The sequence below is a fragment of the Pristiophorus japonicus genome, chromosome 3 (genome assembly GCF_044704955.1).
Source record: "Pristiophorus japonicus isolate sPriJap1 chromosome 3, sPriJap1.hap1, whole genome shotgun sequence".
Taxonomy (NCBI): Eukaryota; Metazoa; Chordata; class Chondrichthyes; family Pristiophoridae; genus Pristiophorus; species Pristiophorus japonicus.
Window position 1 is genome coordinate 97,211,971 of NC_091979.1, and position 16,360 is coordinate 97,228,330.

Here is a 16,360-nt window from a genome sequence, read left to right on the forward strand (position 1 = left end):
TCAACTGGCTAATCTGTAACCTGGCTAATCCTATAGTAAGGATTTCAAAAGGTGTACTGAATTGGTGTAGAGACGCGCTGTATCAGAGTGGTAAGGTACCAGTTTGATGCCCACCATCTCAACTGCTCTGGCAGAGTAATATGTCAAGGGCAAATTAAGCATTTGCTCATGGGGGTGGCAGGGATAATTGGACAGCAAGTCACGGGAACATTGAATTGTCTCATTCTCCACTTTGCTGATAGTTAGAGCTGAATGGGAGGGGTCTGGGAAAAGTTGGCCACTCTTTCTAGGAAATGATGTGTAGCATATAGGACCTAATCTAAGAAGATGTTTTGTTAATGGGAATGGAATGGCTGGTATCTTAAAGGATATATTTAATAGACTGATGTATGTGTTATAAAAAAATACATTAAAATGTGCTTTCTCATTTCTCTTTTGATAGAAAATCACCTTAGTGAATCAAGCTGGGGACCCATGGAGCTGGCAGCTGTAATAACCGCACCTTTAGGTTTCTCGTGCTTGGTTCTGTTGGTGATAGTGCATGCATTCTGTAGACAACCGTGTGCCAATGTGAAAACGAAAAGACACAATGATGAGGACCCTGGATGTAGCTATGTTACAGCAAGAAAAACACTGAAGGATCTTCTCACAGATATGACTACAGGATCAGGCTCTGGTAGGTCAATAATAGGATAACAAACTAGTAAGAAAGTTGTTATAATGTGCATTAGGATCATTGTTAACCTTAATTTCCTTTTGGGTATTCTTAACTTGATCAAATTAATTCACACCCTTTTTTAAAAAAAAAAGAATTAACTTATTCTGTAAGATTTCTCAGAGACATAACTTTTAATCCTTTGTGAACTTGCTGCATTACATTTATTATACTCTTGACATTGTTCTTTTTGGCTGTATCATCACCACCTCTTTAAAATGTGGTATCCTCACGTTTCAGTCCACATAGTGATATGTGATAGATATAGAGAACATTAAATTGTACCAGTTTACCCCTTCATCTTCTGAACAGTAGATTGATCAAAAAATGTTTAAAATACTTTGTTATTTGACACTTTAAAATATATTTAATGGCCCAGAATTTGCAAGAGCAGGGCATCTCATGCCATGCCCTGTTGGTTAGACGTGTTCCTGCACTTTCAGCTCAAGGAAATTTTTCCCACAAAGTTGCTGGAAGTGCAAACCAATTACGGTGCAGTGAGGGCATTTGGGACCTTGGTGAACAATGGGACCAGCAGTGTATCTCCATAACCAATGAGATATAAAGATTGAGAAATGAGCAGAGTAAGGACTGAGAAAGAGGATGAATTGGAGTGGGTGATTTCAATGTCAAATCAGGTAGAGAAAGAGAAATAGAAAGGGAAAGAAAGATTGAATTGAGAGAGAGAAAAAAGGAACAGAAAGGAAAAGTAAAGATTTATTTTTATTTCAAAATCTCCAACAATTCACAATCTAAAGGAATTAGACTCCACCCTTTTAATTGTTCACTTTAATGGGTCAAAGATGTTGATTGGCAGACAAAGAAAAAGTAATTGTTGAAAAACTTAAAAAAAAAAATCTCCAACAATAGTTAAAATCTTAAGGATTGAGACTCTACATTTTTAAAAGTAAATTTTCAGTACCAGAGAGGTGGTTTGACAGTAATTAAGACTTATCACGCTGTTAAAAATTCTCTTGCACATGAATGGACAAGCCCTAACTATTTCTAGCGTGTTTAGTAGGTATTTCGTGGGTAAATACCACAACTTTGCACCCTTCCATGTGTATGAATGCCGTGTTTCTCGGCGAGATGGCGAAGCTTGTGGAGGAGAGGGCATCTCGTACAGCAACATCCTGCTTTCAGCATTTAACGACACATGTGCGAACGCCTAAAGTTGCTGTCCGATTTACTCCTGAGTAATGGTGAGCATTGATAGCCTCACCATTATCTCTACCACAAAATCCGGCCATTGTGAGCGGCAGAAGATTATCTGACAAAAGATGATTGGCAAATCTGGCAGTTTAAAATAATTGACAAAAGATGAGAGGATAGATGAGGAGAATTTTTTTATGTAGCGAGTTATGATCTGGAATGCATTGCCTGAATGGGTGGTGGAAGCAGATTCAATAGCATCTTTCAAAAGGAAATTGGATATATAATTAAAAGGAAACATTTGCAGGGCTATGGGGAAAGCGCAGAGTAATGGGATTAATTGGCTAGCTCTTTCAAAGAACTGGCACAGGCATGCTAGGCTGAATGGCTTCCTTTTGTGCTGTACAATTCTATAATGGATGCAGGACATTGTAGGATGAAAAGCGAGATGAGAGTTTGTGTTGATATGAGAGCAGGACAAAGGGTGAGAGTGGAGGCATAGAAATGACCAGATATGGTCAAGGACCTCATCAACCACACACAAGGGAAAACCTCAGTGAAGGATAAAGAATATTTTGGAAACTTGCAGAAAATTGAGTCACCAGAGTAGATACATTAGATGGAGAAGGAGAACGATGGGAAACTTTAGAGAAACTTCAGACTTTTACAATTTTTCCTATTTTTCTTTCCCTGCAGTTTCTCCCATTCATATTCATCTTTAACCCCTTCCATTTTGGAGCTGGTTTACTCATCTTTAATTAGTCCCACTGAAATTATTTTTATCACCAGCATTTAACACCTTACCAGTTTAAAAAAAAATCTTTGCCTTTTTGTTGTAGTAGTAGTAATAGTTTGCATATCTAGTTTTTGACATTTACCTGTAGTTCTTTCTGTTTTGGTCAGTCCTACCATGCTTCTTTTTTATACTTCCTGATGAAGGATTTCTACCTAAAACTTAAACCTGTCCTTTTATTGATGCTGCTGAACCTGTTGTGGATTCCCAGTATTTTATGCTTCTAATAATGTATTTTGAATTATTTTTTTTCTTATTTGACATGTTATAAACGGTTTTGGATGTAAAAAAGAAGAAAATGTTGGAACTTTATTAAAAATATGCTTAAGAACTTGCTCTTCAGAAACTAAATAGTGTTTTAGTGCAGTCTTTTATGAATGTCAAAACTGAAAATAGCTCTATTGAATAATGAGTCTATAATACTTGTCAGGTTTGCCACTACTTGTCCAAAGGACAATAGCCAGAACAATTGTTCTTCATGAAATTGTGGGCAAAGGACGGTTTGGTGAAGTATGGCATGGAAAGTGGCACGGGGAAGATGTAGCAGTTAAAATTTTCTCCTCACGTGAAGAGCGGTCCTGGTTCAGAGAGGCAGAAATCTACCAAACTGTCATGCTGCGACATGAAAATATCCTGGGTTTCATTGCTGCTGACAATAAAGGTAATACATTCATAAGTTTAAAATAAAGGAATTTTAAAATGAAACTAATACCTAAGTAAATAATGTGATAATTAGATTTGTTGAAGAATTTACCATTGCCAATTGTATAAAATCTGCATAAAATCAAAGAAAAGGATTGTACAATGTCTATTACTTGACTCATTTTAGTGTCTAATTTCATTGACAAATGCTAGCAGTGATATTCTCTGTAGTAGCTGCTATTTTACTAATGTAATCCATCATGTTTATAATGTATCAAACAAGTTTTCTGATTTCTTATACAAGATTCCTGAAGCTCAAAATTTAATAACTTCTGAATCGGTCCATATTTTTTTTAGAGGAACTTTGAATTCTGTTTAATATACAAAGTAATGAACGGGAAACAAAAAGCACCAAGGTGGTATTTAATTCAGCATACTGATTGCAAAAACTTAATTATGTCTAGATGTCTTCCTCATGCACAGAGTTCAAAAAACAGATATTATGAAAATAGTAGAGAAACTATGAGGAGTAAGACCTGAACTTAACTGAAAATCTGAATTGCCCCTGATTTCTGTGTTTTGTTTGTTTCGTGTAATTACAACTGGGTGAACTGGAGAGATCACTCATTAGGGAAGCAACTTAAACTGACCTTGGTGGTCCTTAAAGGCACAAAAAAGGACCAACGAACAAAGCAAGTCCGAATCTTTGTGATTACAGATGCAGCGTCGAGAATCCGGAACCCTCGGGATCGAGGCCGTTCCGGATTCCGGGCTTTTCCAGACTCTCGATCGTCTTTCTAACATCACTAATCTAGAAACACTTGAGCCCAGGTTCGGGTATTTCCGGATTTCGGAATGTCAGAAAGGTGGTGGTGAGGTGGGGTGGGGGGGGAGGGACTCGGCGAGGAGAGGGGGTTGGGGCCTCGCTGAGGAGAGAGAGTCCAGCCCCACTGAGGACATGTTCAGGCGAGGAGGCCCCGAGGCAAGCGGCGGCAAGGCTATCGAGGTCGGGCAGCGGTGGGGCCCTGAGGTCGGCAAGGTCGGTGGGTCCGGATTCGGGAACATTTTAAGGATTCTGGAAAACCCTGCCAACAGTACATCAAAGCCTGTCTCCATATACCCGACTTGGGTAAGGCCTCCTGCCCAGCACTGTACGGGCTCTGATATTCCTCATGCGATGACATCGAATCAGTCTTCTCCTCTGCAGCACCATCATGCAGCAGGCTTGCACGGAGATATGGCATTGTCAATATTGCCCCCGTAGTTAAATTTTACCTTTGCAAGAAGCTCAAAATGGCAGGAAGGCAGGCAGGACAGGTTCTTTGTTCTCTTTCCCCAAGGTCTGTATGGATGGACCACACTCGGGTCTTGTAACTGCTCCCCTTCTCCCGCCCCCGCCCCCTCCCCCAAACTCATTGCAGTCTTGTGACTGCTTCCCTTCTCCCGCCCCCTCCCCAAAACTCATTGCAGTCTTGTGCCTAGTACAGCAGCCTTCCGATCGCCACCTCCCTCCCCGGGCTCAGTGCAGAAGCCTTCCGCTCGCCACCTCAACCGCACCCCCACCACCGGGCTTGTTTTCCAGCTGAGCCCTGAGCCTCTAACGGCCAATGCTATGACCCCCCTCCAGTCCAGCTTGAAGACTTTTGGTGGTGGTGTGTAAGTAAAAAAAAAATGAAAACTTCAGAAATCCAAGAAACTTCCATGAACTGATTTGAAAGGTAAAAAAAGTTGAACTTTATTATGGATATTTCAAGAGACTCCCTCCAAAAACTTTGATGAAAAACAATGGCGTCTTTCAGCGTCGATTTTTCAATGTGCACTGCTTTCTGTTAACTCACCAGAAGGTTTTTCGGGAGTGGCCAGATACGCCGACCTAGGATAAAACATTTTTGGGCAAATTATGAAAAATGCTAAAAACTGGTGCAGACATGATGTCAAAAAAAACTAATCTAGAAAAATCGGCACTAAACCAGTTACGCTGGTGCAGATTCCAGGGGGAAACTTTGAATTAAATAATTATGCCAGAAAAAACAGCGGCTCCAAAAAAAATGGTGCAAATGACCCGAGAAAATTGAGCCCATTAGATACTTCAACAACTTTTGTTGCAAAGTATTATTTACCACTTTTGGAGTAAGGGTTATTGTGTTCAGTTACATAGTATTCTAATTAATTATAGTTTTGAGCTTTGATTGCCCTCAGTGATATACTTAGCCGAATAATGGCCTTCTGAGTGGAATTGTTCAAAGTTACACTTGTGTATGTGACTTAAATATTGATAGTCACGAACCTAACTGAAATGAACATTTAGCAAATAATATATATTCTTAATGATTAGATTTTAAAATGAAAGTAGTGTTCGTAAATTAAATATTCTGTATTAATTAACAATTCTAAATATTGTTTACATATTTCTTTCCTATTAGATAATGGCACATGGACTCAGCTTTGGCTTGTGTCAGATTACCATGAGCATGGTTCATTGTTTGACTACTTAAACAGATACACTGTGACTGTAGATGGTATGATGCAACTTGCCTTCTCTATAGTAAGTGGACTAGCACATCTCCATATGGAAATAGTTGGCACACAAGGTAAAACATTTTTGTTTTTAAGTTAAGTCAATAATTGAAATGCGGACCATAGTTTCTTATTTCTGTAGCTATTACCAACTAGGTTTGATTACGTTCATTCAATTAGGATGTGTTTAAATCTGAGTAGGCATGATAATATTTGCATTTTAATTTTGAAATTGCTAGATACGCTGTGAAGTGTTAATTATTACTCCGAATGAAGAGCGCATACTGTGCTTTTTTTTGTAATAATATGCTTGATATTAAACTAGGCAGAGATGTGTGCAAAGTTTAAATTTACCCTCCTGATGGCTTTGATGTACTGTTGGCAGGTCCATCGAAATAATATTTTGTAAGTGTGATCACTCAAGTAAGTACTGCAAGATAGGGATATATTATATACTTTCCCTCACTCTACAGAACCTTTTAGGTTTTCCTTAACTCAACTTCCTCCCCCCTTCCCCGGGGATGTGGTGGTGGGGAGGGGGTGCGGGGGACAACTCCACCTTCCCACAGCCCAGTTCCCCCCGAATCATCATTCAACTTGCATACTGTGATAATGAAATAAACACTAATATTGCATCAAAAGACTCCATCATCATCATCATCATCGGCAATCCCTCAGAATCGAGGAAGACTTGCTTCCACTCTTAACATGAGTTCTTAGGTGGCTGAACAGTCCAATACGAGAACCACAGTCTCTGTCACAGGTGGGACAGAAAGTCGTTGAGGGTAAGGGTGGGTGAAACTGGTTTGCCGCACCCTCTTTCTGCTGCCTGCACTTGGTTTCTGCATGCTCTCGGCGACTCGAGATGCTCAGTGCCCTCCCGGATGCACTTCCTCCACTCAGGGCGGTCTTTGGCCAGGGACTCCCAGGTGTCAGTGGATTTATTGCACTTTATCAGGGAGGCGTTGAGGGTGTCCTTGTAAAGTTTCCGCTGCCCACCTTTGGCTCGTTTGCCGTGAAGGAGTTCCGAGTAGAGCGCTTGCTTTGGGAGTCTCGTGTCTGGCATGCGAACTATGTGGCCTGCCCAGCAGAGCTGATCAAGTGCGGTCAGTGCTTCAATGCTGAGGATGTTGGCCTGGTTGAGGACGCTAACATTGGTGCCTCTGTCCTCCCAGGGGATTTGTAGGATCTTGCGGAGACATCGTTGGTGGTATTTCTCCAGCGACTTGAGGTGTCTACTGTACATGGTCCATTCTCTGAGCAATACAGGAGAGCGGGTATTACTACAGCCCTGTAGATCATGAGCTTGGTAACCGTTTTGAGGGACTGGTCTTCAAACACTCTTTTCCTCAGGCAGCCGAAGGCTGCACTGGCGCACTGGAGGCGGTGTTGGATCTCATCGTCAATGTCTGCTCTTGTTGATAAGAGGCTCCCGAGATAAGGGAAGTTGTCCAGGGCTGTGCCGTGGATCTTGATGAATATGGGCAGTTGTGTGTGGTGAGGACAGGCTGGTGGAGGACCTTTGTCTTACAGATGTTTAGCATAAGGCCCATGCTTTCGCATGCCTCAGTAAATAAGTTGACTATGTCCTGGAGTTCAGCCTCTGTGCACAGACGCAGGTGTCGTCCGCGTACTGTAGCTCGACGACAGAGGTTGGGGTGGTCTTGGAACCCGGCCTGGAGATGGCAAAGGTTGAACAGGTTCCCACTGGTTCTATAGTTAAGTTCCACTCCAGAGGGGAGCTTGTCGACTGTGAGGTGGAGCATGGCAGCGAGAAAGATTGAGAAAAGGGTTGGGGCGATGACTCAGCCCTGCTTGACCCCGGTCCGGACGTGGATTGGGTCTGTGATGGATCCATTGGTAAGGATCACGGCCTGCATGTTGTCGTGGAGCAGGCAGAGGATGGTGACGTACTTTTGGGGGCTTCCGAAATAGAGGAGGACGCTCCATAGAATCTCGCGGTTGACCGTGTCAAAGGCCTTTGTAAGATCGAAGAAGGCCATGTATAAGGGCTGGCGCTGTTCCCTGCTTTTTTATGCAGCTGTCGCACTGCAAGAATCATGTCTCTTGTGCCCCGTAGGGGACGAAATCCGCACTGCAACTCCGGGAGGAGTTCGTCGGCCACAGGGAGAAGACGGTTGAGAGATGACTTTCCCAGTGGCTGATAGGGAGATTCCTCTGTAGTTGCCGCAGTCGGACTTGTCCCCTTTTTTACAGATGGTCACGATCACTGCATCTCTAAGATCTCCCGGCATGCTCTCCTCCCTCCAGATGAGAGAGATGAGGTCATGTATTCGCGCCAACAGTGCCTCTCTGCCATACTTCAGTGCCTCAGCAGGGATTCCATCCGCTCCCGTAGCCTTGTTGTTTTTTAGCTGTCTTATGGCTTTTTCTACCTCGTGCAGTGTTGGGGTCTCACTGAGGTGGTGGTGGGGTAGCATGCTGTGGAATGGAGTCGAGAACACTCGAGTCAAAGGCAGAGTCTCGATTGAGGAGATCTTCGAAGTACTCCTTCCAGCGGGCCCTGACTGCCTCGGTGTCCTTGATGAGTGTTTCCCCATTCTTGGCCAGCAGCTGGACGAGGCCATGGGTGTTTGGACTGTAGGTGGCCTTGACTGTGATGAAGAATTCTCGCACACCATGGCTGACGGCCAACTGCTGTATCTCCTGTGCTTTCTCCTCCACCTGTTCTTTAGGTCCTGGATTTTTTGTTGGACCTCAGCCTTGAGCCGTCTGTAATGCAGCTATGCTGCTCCCGAGTTGGGTTGTTGTTTAAGGCTCAGAAATGCCCTGCGTTTGCGATCTATTAGCTCTTGGATCTCCTGATCATTCTCATCAAACCAGTCCTGGTGTTTCCTGGTTGAGTGACTGATCGTCTCTTTGCAGGCACTGGTTATGGAGGCCTGGAGGGCAGACCAAGCGCTGTGGGCATTCTGCCTCTCGGGGGTCATCAAGGCACGCCAGGTGAGTTGTTAGGCGCTGGCTGTATAGGGCTCTCTTAGCTGGGTGCTTAAGTGCCCCGGCATTGACTTTTTTGCGGCACTGCTTCTGCTGCCCCCTTCGCTTTGTGGCTATGTTGTCAATGCTGGATCGGATTAGGCGGTGGTCCATCCAGCAGTCGTCAGCTCCTGTCATGGTACGGGTGATGCGCATGTCCTTGCGATCCATGGCTCAGACGATGACATAGTCGAGCAGGTTGCCAGTGTTTAGAGCGAGGGTGTTGCCATGATGCCCTTGTATTTGTCCCTCTGATGGAACAATGTGTTTGTGATGACAAGTTCATGTTCTCGACATTTTGTCAGGAGTAGGGTACCGCTGGACTTGGTTTTCCCTATCCCTTCTCTGACAATCACGCCTCCCCAGATGTCTGTGTCATTGCCGACCCTGGCGTTGAAGTCACCGAGGAGGATCTGCTTGTCGCCCGCGCGGATGCAGGACAAGGATTTTTCGAGCTTGGAGTAGAAACCCTCTTTGGCCTCATCTGTTGCATCGCGTATTGGGGCATACGCACTGATGACTGTGGCGCACTGGTTCCGGGATAGGGTGAGTCGACGAGTCAAAGTCTATTAGATCATTGTAACTCTTATATTAACTCATGACAATTAAAATATATACTTAAAAACTTTTTTCAAAGTTGTATTTTAAGTACTTCCTCCCATTCTCCGTTATTTATTTTTAAACAATTCATCTATTTTAACTAATTTTTCTTAACATTTTATTTCCCTTTTCCTTTTTCCCTCCTGGATTCAACTGCCACTTTGGAATTGATAGCATTTTACAAAAAGAGAGTGGCTTTCTTTGATTAAAAGTGAGCTCCAAAGGCCATATTTTTCATCCAATTATAAGTTTGAAGGAATGGAAGGATTAGTACTTAGAAATGATTAGTCAGTCATCTTTCTGATCTAATATGGAAGGCCGAGTAAGATGGTGAATTAGCACATCTTTAGGACTTATTCTGAATCCAATCCAGGCTGATGGGATGAAAGTCCCCTCTTCTGACTAGTGTGATTCAATGGAAAATTTACTTTACTTATTTACTTATTCAATACAGATTCTGATGGCCATGGGTCACAGCAAAAAATAACAACACTATATTGTCAGTTTCCTTCAAAAAAGGCAAAATGTGAGAAGTGGAAAATTTTACACTTTGTATTTGGAGCTATTCTAAGGAAGTTTGGGTAGAATAGAGGGAGCATTACCTGTCTGTAGCTACCTGACTTGGGAGCACGTGATATTGACACTGGGTAGTAAAAACTGGGAAATATTCCATTCTTAGAAACATAGAAACATAGAAACATAGAAAATAGGTGCAGGAGTAGGCCATTCGGCCCTTCTAGCCTGCACCGCCATTCAATGAGTTCATGGCTGAACATTCAACTTCAGTACCCCATTCCTGCTTTCTCGCCATACCCCTTGATCCCCCTAGCAGTAAGGACCTCATCTAACTCCTTTTTGAATATATTTAGTGAATTGGCCTCAACAACTTTCTGTGGTAGAGAATTCCACAGGTTCACCACTCTCTGGGTGAAGAAGTTCCTCCGCATCTCGGTCCTAAATGGCTTACCCCTTATCCTTAGACTGTGACCCCTGGTTCTGGACTTCCCCAACATTGGGAACATTCTTCCTGCATCTAACCTGTCTAACCCCGTCAGAATTTTATATGTTTCTATGAGGTCCCCTCTCATTCTTCTGAACTCCAGTGAATACAAGCCCAGTTGATCCAGTCTTTCTTGATAGGTCAGTCCCGCCATCCCGGGAATCAGTCTGGTGAACCTTCGCTGCACTCCCTCAATAGCAAGAATGTCCTTCCTCAGGTTAGGAGACCAAAACTGTACACAATACTCCAGGTGTGGCCTCACCAATGCCCTGTACAACTGTAGCAACACCTCCCTGCCCCTGTACTCAAATCCCCTTGCTATGAAGGCCAACATGCCATTTGCTTTCTTAACCGCCTGCTGCACCTGCATGCCAACCTTCAATGACTGATGTACCATGACACCCAGGTCTCTTTGCACCTCCCCTTTTCCTAATCTGTCACCATTCAGATAATAGTCTGTCTCTCTGTTTTTACCACCAAAGTGGATAACCTCACATTTATCCACATTATACTTCATCTGCCATGCATTTGCCCACTCACCTAACCTATCCAAGTCGCTCTGCAGCCTCACAGCATCCTCCTCGCAGCTCACACTGCCACCCAACTTAGTGTCATCCGCAAACTTGGAGATACTACACTCAATCCCCTCATCTAAATCATTAATGTACAGTGTAAACAGCTGGGGCCCCAGCACAGAACCCTGCGGTACCCCACTAGTCACTGCCTGCCATTCTGAAAAGTACCCATTTACTCCTACTCTTTGCTTCCTGTCTGACAACCAGTTCTCAATCCATGTCAGTACACTACCCCCAATCCCATGTGCTCTAACTTTGCACATCAATCTCTTGTGTGGGACCTTGTCGAACGCCTTCTGAAAGTCCAAATATACCACATCAACTGGTTCTCCCTTATCCACTCTACTGGAAACATCCTCAAAAAATTCCAGAAGATTTGTCAAGCATGATTTCCCTTTCACAAATCCATGCTGACTTGGACCTATCATGTCACCTCTTTCCAAATGCACTGCTATGACATCCTTAATAATTGATTCCATCATTTTACCCACTACCGATGTCAGGCTGACCGGTCTATAATTCCCTGTTTTCTCTCTCCCTCCTTTTTTAAAAAGTGGGGTTACATTGGCTACCCTCCACTCCATAGGAACTGATCCAGAGTCAATGGAATGTTGGAAAATGACTGTCAACGCATCCACTATTTCCAAGGCCACCTCCTTAAGTACTCTGGGATGCAGTCCATCAGGCCCTGGGGATTTATCGGCCTTCAATCCCATCAATTTCCCCAACACAATTTCCCGGCTAATAAGGATTTCCCTCAGTTCCTCCTCCTTACTAGACCCCCCGACCCCTTTTATAACCGGAAGGTTGTTCGTGTCCTCCTTCGTGAATACCGAACCAAAGTACTTGTTCAATTGGTCCGCCATTTCTTTGTTCCCCGTTATGACTTCCCCTGATTCTGACTGCAGGGGACCTACGTTTGTCTTTACTAACCTTTTTCTCTTTACATATCTATAGAAACTTTTGCAATCCGTCTTAATGTTCCCTGCAAGCTTCTTCTCATACTCCATTTTCCCTGCCCTAATCAAACCCTTTGTCCTCCTCTGCTGAGTTCTAAATTTCTCCCAGTCCCCAGGTTCGCTGCTATTTCTGGCCAATTTGTATGCCACTTCCTTGGCTTTAATACTATCCCTGATTTCCCTTGATAGCCACGGTTGAGTCACCTTCCCTTTTTTATTTCTATGCCAGACAGGAATGTACAATTGTTGTAGTTCATCCATGCGGTCTCTAAATGTCTGCCATTGCCCATCCACAGTCAACCCCTTAAGTATCATTCGCCAATCCATCTCAGCCAATTCACGCCTCATACCTTCAAAGTTAGCCTTCTTTAAGTTCTGGACCATGGTCTCTGAATTAACTGTTTCATTCTCCATCCTAATGCAGAATTCCACCATATTATGGTCACTCTTCCCCAAGGGGCCTCGCACAACGAGATTGCTAATTAATCCTTTCTCATTACATAACACCCAGTCTAAGATGGCCTCCCCCCTAGTTGGTTCCTCGACATATTGGTCTAAAAAACCATGCCTTATGCACTCCAGAAAATCCTCCTCCACCGTATTGCTTCCAGTTTGGTTAGCCCAATCTATGTGCATATTAAAGTCACCCATTATAACTGCTGCACCTTTATTGCATGCACCCCTAATTTCCTGTTTGATGCCCTCCCCAACATCACTACTACTGTTTGGAGGTCTGTACACAACTCCCACTAACGTTTTTTGCCCTTTGGTGTTCTGCAGCTCTACCCATATAGATTCCACATCATCCAAGCTAATGTCCTTCCTAACTATTGCCTTAATCTCCTCCTTAACCAGCAATGCTACCCCACCTCCTTTTCCTTTTATTCTATCCTTCCTGAATGTTGAATACCCCTGGATGTTGAGTTCCCAGCCCTGCTCATCCTGGAGCCACGTCTCCGTAATCCCAATCACATCATATTTGTTAACATCTATTTGCACAGTTAATTCATCCACCTTATTGCGGATACTCCTTGCATTAAGACACAAAGCCTTTAGGCTTGTTTTTTTAACACCCTCTGTCCTTTTAGAATTTTGCTGTACAATGGCCCTTTTTGTTCTTTGCCTTGGGTTTCTCTGCCCTCCACTTTTCCTCATCTCCTTTCTGTCTTTTGTTTTTGCCTCCTTTTTGTTTCCCTCTATCTCCCTGCATTGGTTCCCATCCCCCTGCCATATTAGTTTAACTCCTCCCCAACAGCACTAGCAAACACTCCCCCGAGGACATTGGTTCCGATTCTGCCCAGGTGCAGACCGTCCGGATTGTACTGGTCCCACCTCCCCCAGAACCGGTTCCAATGCCCCAGGAATTTGAATCCCTCCCTGCTGCACCATTGCTCAAGCCACGTATTCATCTGAGCTATCCTGCGATTCCTACTCTGACTAGCACGTGGCACTGGTAGCAATCCCGAGATTACTACTTTTGAGGTCCTACTTTTTAATTTAGCTCCTAGCTCCTTAAATTCATTTCGTAGGAACTCATCCCTTTTTTTACCTATGTCATTGGTACCAACGTGCACCACGACAACTGGCTGTTCTCCCTCCCTTTTTAGAATGTCCTCCACCCGCTCCGAGACATCCTTGACCCTTGCACCAGGGAGGCAACATACCATCCTGGAGTCTCGGTTGCGGCCGCAGAAACGCCTATCTATTCCCCTTACAATTGAATCCCCTATCACTATCGCTCTTCCACTCTTTTTCCTGCCCTCCTGTGCAACAGAGCCAGCCACGGTGCCATGAACTTGGCTGCTGCTGCCCTCCCCTGATGAGTCATCCCCCTCAACAGTACTCAAAGCGGTGTATCTGTTTTGCAGGGGGATGACCACAGGGGACCCCTGCACTACCTTCCTTGCACTACTCTTCCTGCTGGTCTTCCATTCCCTCGCTGGCTGTGGACCCTTCTCCTGCAGTAAGACCAACTCGCTACACGTGATACTCACGTCATTCTCAGCATCGTGGATGCTCCAGAGTGAATCCACCTTCAGCTCCAACTCCGCAACGCGGACCGTCAGTAGCCGGAGGTGGACACACTTCCCGCACATGTAGTCGTCAGGGACACTGGTGTTGTCCCCGTGTTCCCACATGGTACAGGAGGAGCATATCACGTGACCGAGCTGTCCTGCCATGACTTAACCCTTAGATACACTTAAATTGCCGACAACAATGTTAAAAGTTACTGACTAATAAAGAAAAAGAAAAACTACTCACCAATCAGCAGCCAATCACTTACCACGTTGGCTGTGACGTCACCTTTTGATTTCCTTCTACTTTTTTGCCTTCTCTCCCAGCTGGAGCTGCACCGCTACGCCTCTCTGGACTCCCGCCTCTCTCGACGCTCCCCGGACTGCTGAGCCTTTTATAGGCCGCTGCCTCTCTGGACTCCCGCCTCTCTCGACGCTCCCCGGACTGCTGAGCCTTTTACAGGTCGCTGCCTCTCTGGACTCCCGCCTCTCTCGACGCTCCCCGGACTGCTGAGCCTTTTACAGGCCGCTGCCTCTCTGGACTCCCGCCTCTCTCGACGCTCCCCGGACTGCTGAGCCTTTTACAGGCCGCTGCCTCTCTGGACTCCCGCCTCTCTCGACGCTCCCCGGACTGCTGAGCCTTTTACAGGCCGCTGCCTCTCTGGACTCCCGCCTCTCTCGACGCTCCCCGGACTGCTGAGCCTTTTATAGGCCGCTGCCTCTCTGGACTCCCGCCTCTCTCGACGCTCCCCGGACTGCTGAGCCTTTTACAGGCCGCTGCCTCTCTGGACTCCCGCCTCTCTCGACGCTCCCCGGACTGCTGAGCCTTTTACAGGCCGCTGCCTCTCTGGACTCCCGCCTCTCTCGACGCTCCCCGGACTGCTGAGCCTTTTACAGGCTTTTGCAGTGACGTACAAAAGTTCAGCAAGAAATAGAAATTGAATGCTTCAACGGTATTATTTCTTTTTTTAAACTATTCTAAATTACTGTTAAGAATCTGTGCTGTAGGTGAGGAGCCTTGCCCACCATAATTGTATATTGTAAATAGAGGCATGTACTGCCGACAATTTTACAAAACAAGTGGGTTCCAAATTTCCAACCTGTGCTCCTGATCGGTGAGGCTTCCTGACCACAGCATGGACTTGTAAAATGGCCCGTTATGTGAAAATTAATAACCATGTAAGCACCAGTGATGGGATAACAACTTTAAATGAATCATGATTTATGTAATAGGTAAGCCTGCTATTGCACATCGTGACCTCAAATCAAAAAATATTCTCGTGAGAAAGAATGGAACATGTGCCATTGCTGATCTGGGTTTGGCAGTACGTCATGATTCAGCGACAGATACCATTGATATTACACACAATCACAGAGTGGGAACCAAGAGGTATTGTTTAAAATCTATCTATGTAATTTATATATTTTTTTGCTTATGTACTTAGCTATTGTAAATCTTTAGATTGGCGATTCTCCATTACTTGCATATGTAGAAGGCACTCACTAATAGCCATTCTTCTATTCATGAAGAATTGATAAATCCCAAGTGAAAAAGCCAGATAAATCATGAAGCTTCCCTCACAGGAAAAATAAACTCAATATTGCACTGTACCCCATTGTTTATTTTGTTTATGCATGCAATATGTGGATAATTTGTCTTTAAAATGTATACTTTAATGAAGATTATTGCAAGTGTGTTTTCTGCAATTTTGTGTGAATCACTTCTCCAAGTGCAAAGAAAATTTCCTGAGCCAAGAATAAGAATTCACACTCTGCAGCACTGGTTGCCCAATACCTAGGGAGTGAACAAAATGTGTCATTTGGGAAACTACAAAGTTTTAACAAAAATATATTTACTAATTAGTATGTTTACATTCTCTGATTATTTGTTAAAACTTTATTACTTCTGCAGCCTGTTTCAATCTCCTTCAATGTGTCAATTCATAATCTTAAGTAAGGAGTCTATGAAAAATAAATGAACATAGTTTAGGAACCCCTGCTGGCATAGTGCAATATGATGGCAGCAAATGAGCAGTTAGACACAAGAATTACTGGGGAGTGCTGAGTTTTACACATCCCACTCAGTGCTGTTTCTAATTTGCTGTAGGACTTTTCAGTGGACAGTGCTCTTTTACAGTCAGACTTTGCAGTAATCAGCTTGAAAGTTGGAGTATTATTGGTTAAGGGACGAGCTGACATTGCTTTCATGCACTGTATATGAATTCACTTTGGAGCTCAGCCAAGTTCTCACACATCAGGAATCATAAGCTATCAATGGTGACCAGTTTTTGCTGGCAGATAGTTCACAGCTTTCAATGCTCCCCTGTCACTTGAAATGGACAATATAACTCTGTAACTGCCTTCCTTTCAAACCTGAGTTCTGGAGGAGTGTTCC

At 44.2% G+C, this 16,360-nt stretch overlaps 1 protein-coding gene across 1 annotated transcript in view; it reads left to right on the plus strand.

Moving 5' to 3' along the window:
- Positions 1-16,360, plus strand: part of LOC139254225 (TGF-beta receptor type-1-like) — a 101,826-nt gene that overhangs the window by 37,163 nt on the left and 48,303 nt on the right. The window contains exons 3-6 of the mRNA XM_070873656.1: positions 456-676; positions 3,091-3,321; positions 5,726-5,893; positions 15,199-15,355. Of these exons, the coding sequence (XP_070729757.1) occupies positions 456-676; positions 3,091-3,321; positions 5,726-5,893; positions 15,199-15,355 (777 nt within the window). The remainder of the gene's footprint in view (positions 1-455; positions 677-3,090; positions 3,322-5,725; positions 5,894-15,198; positions 15,356-16,360) is intronic.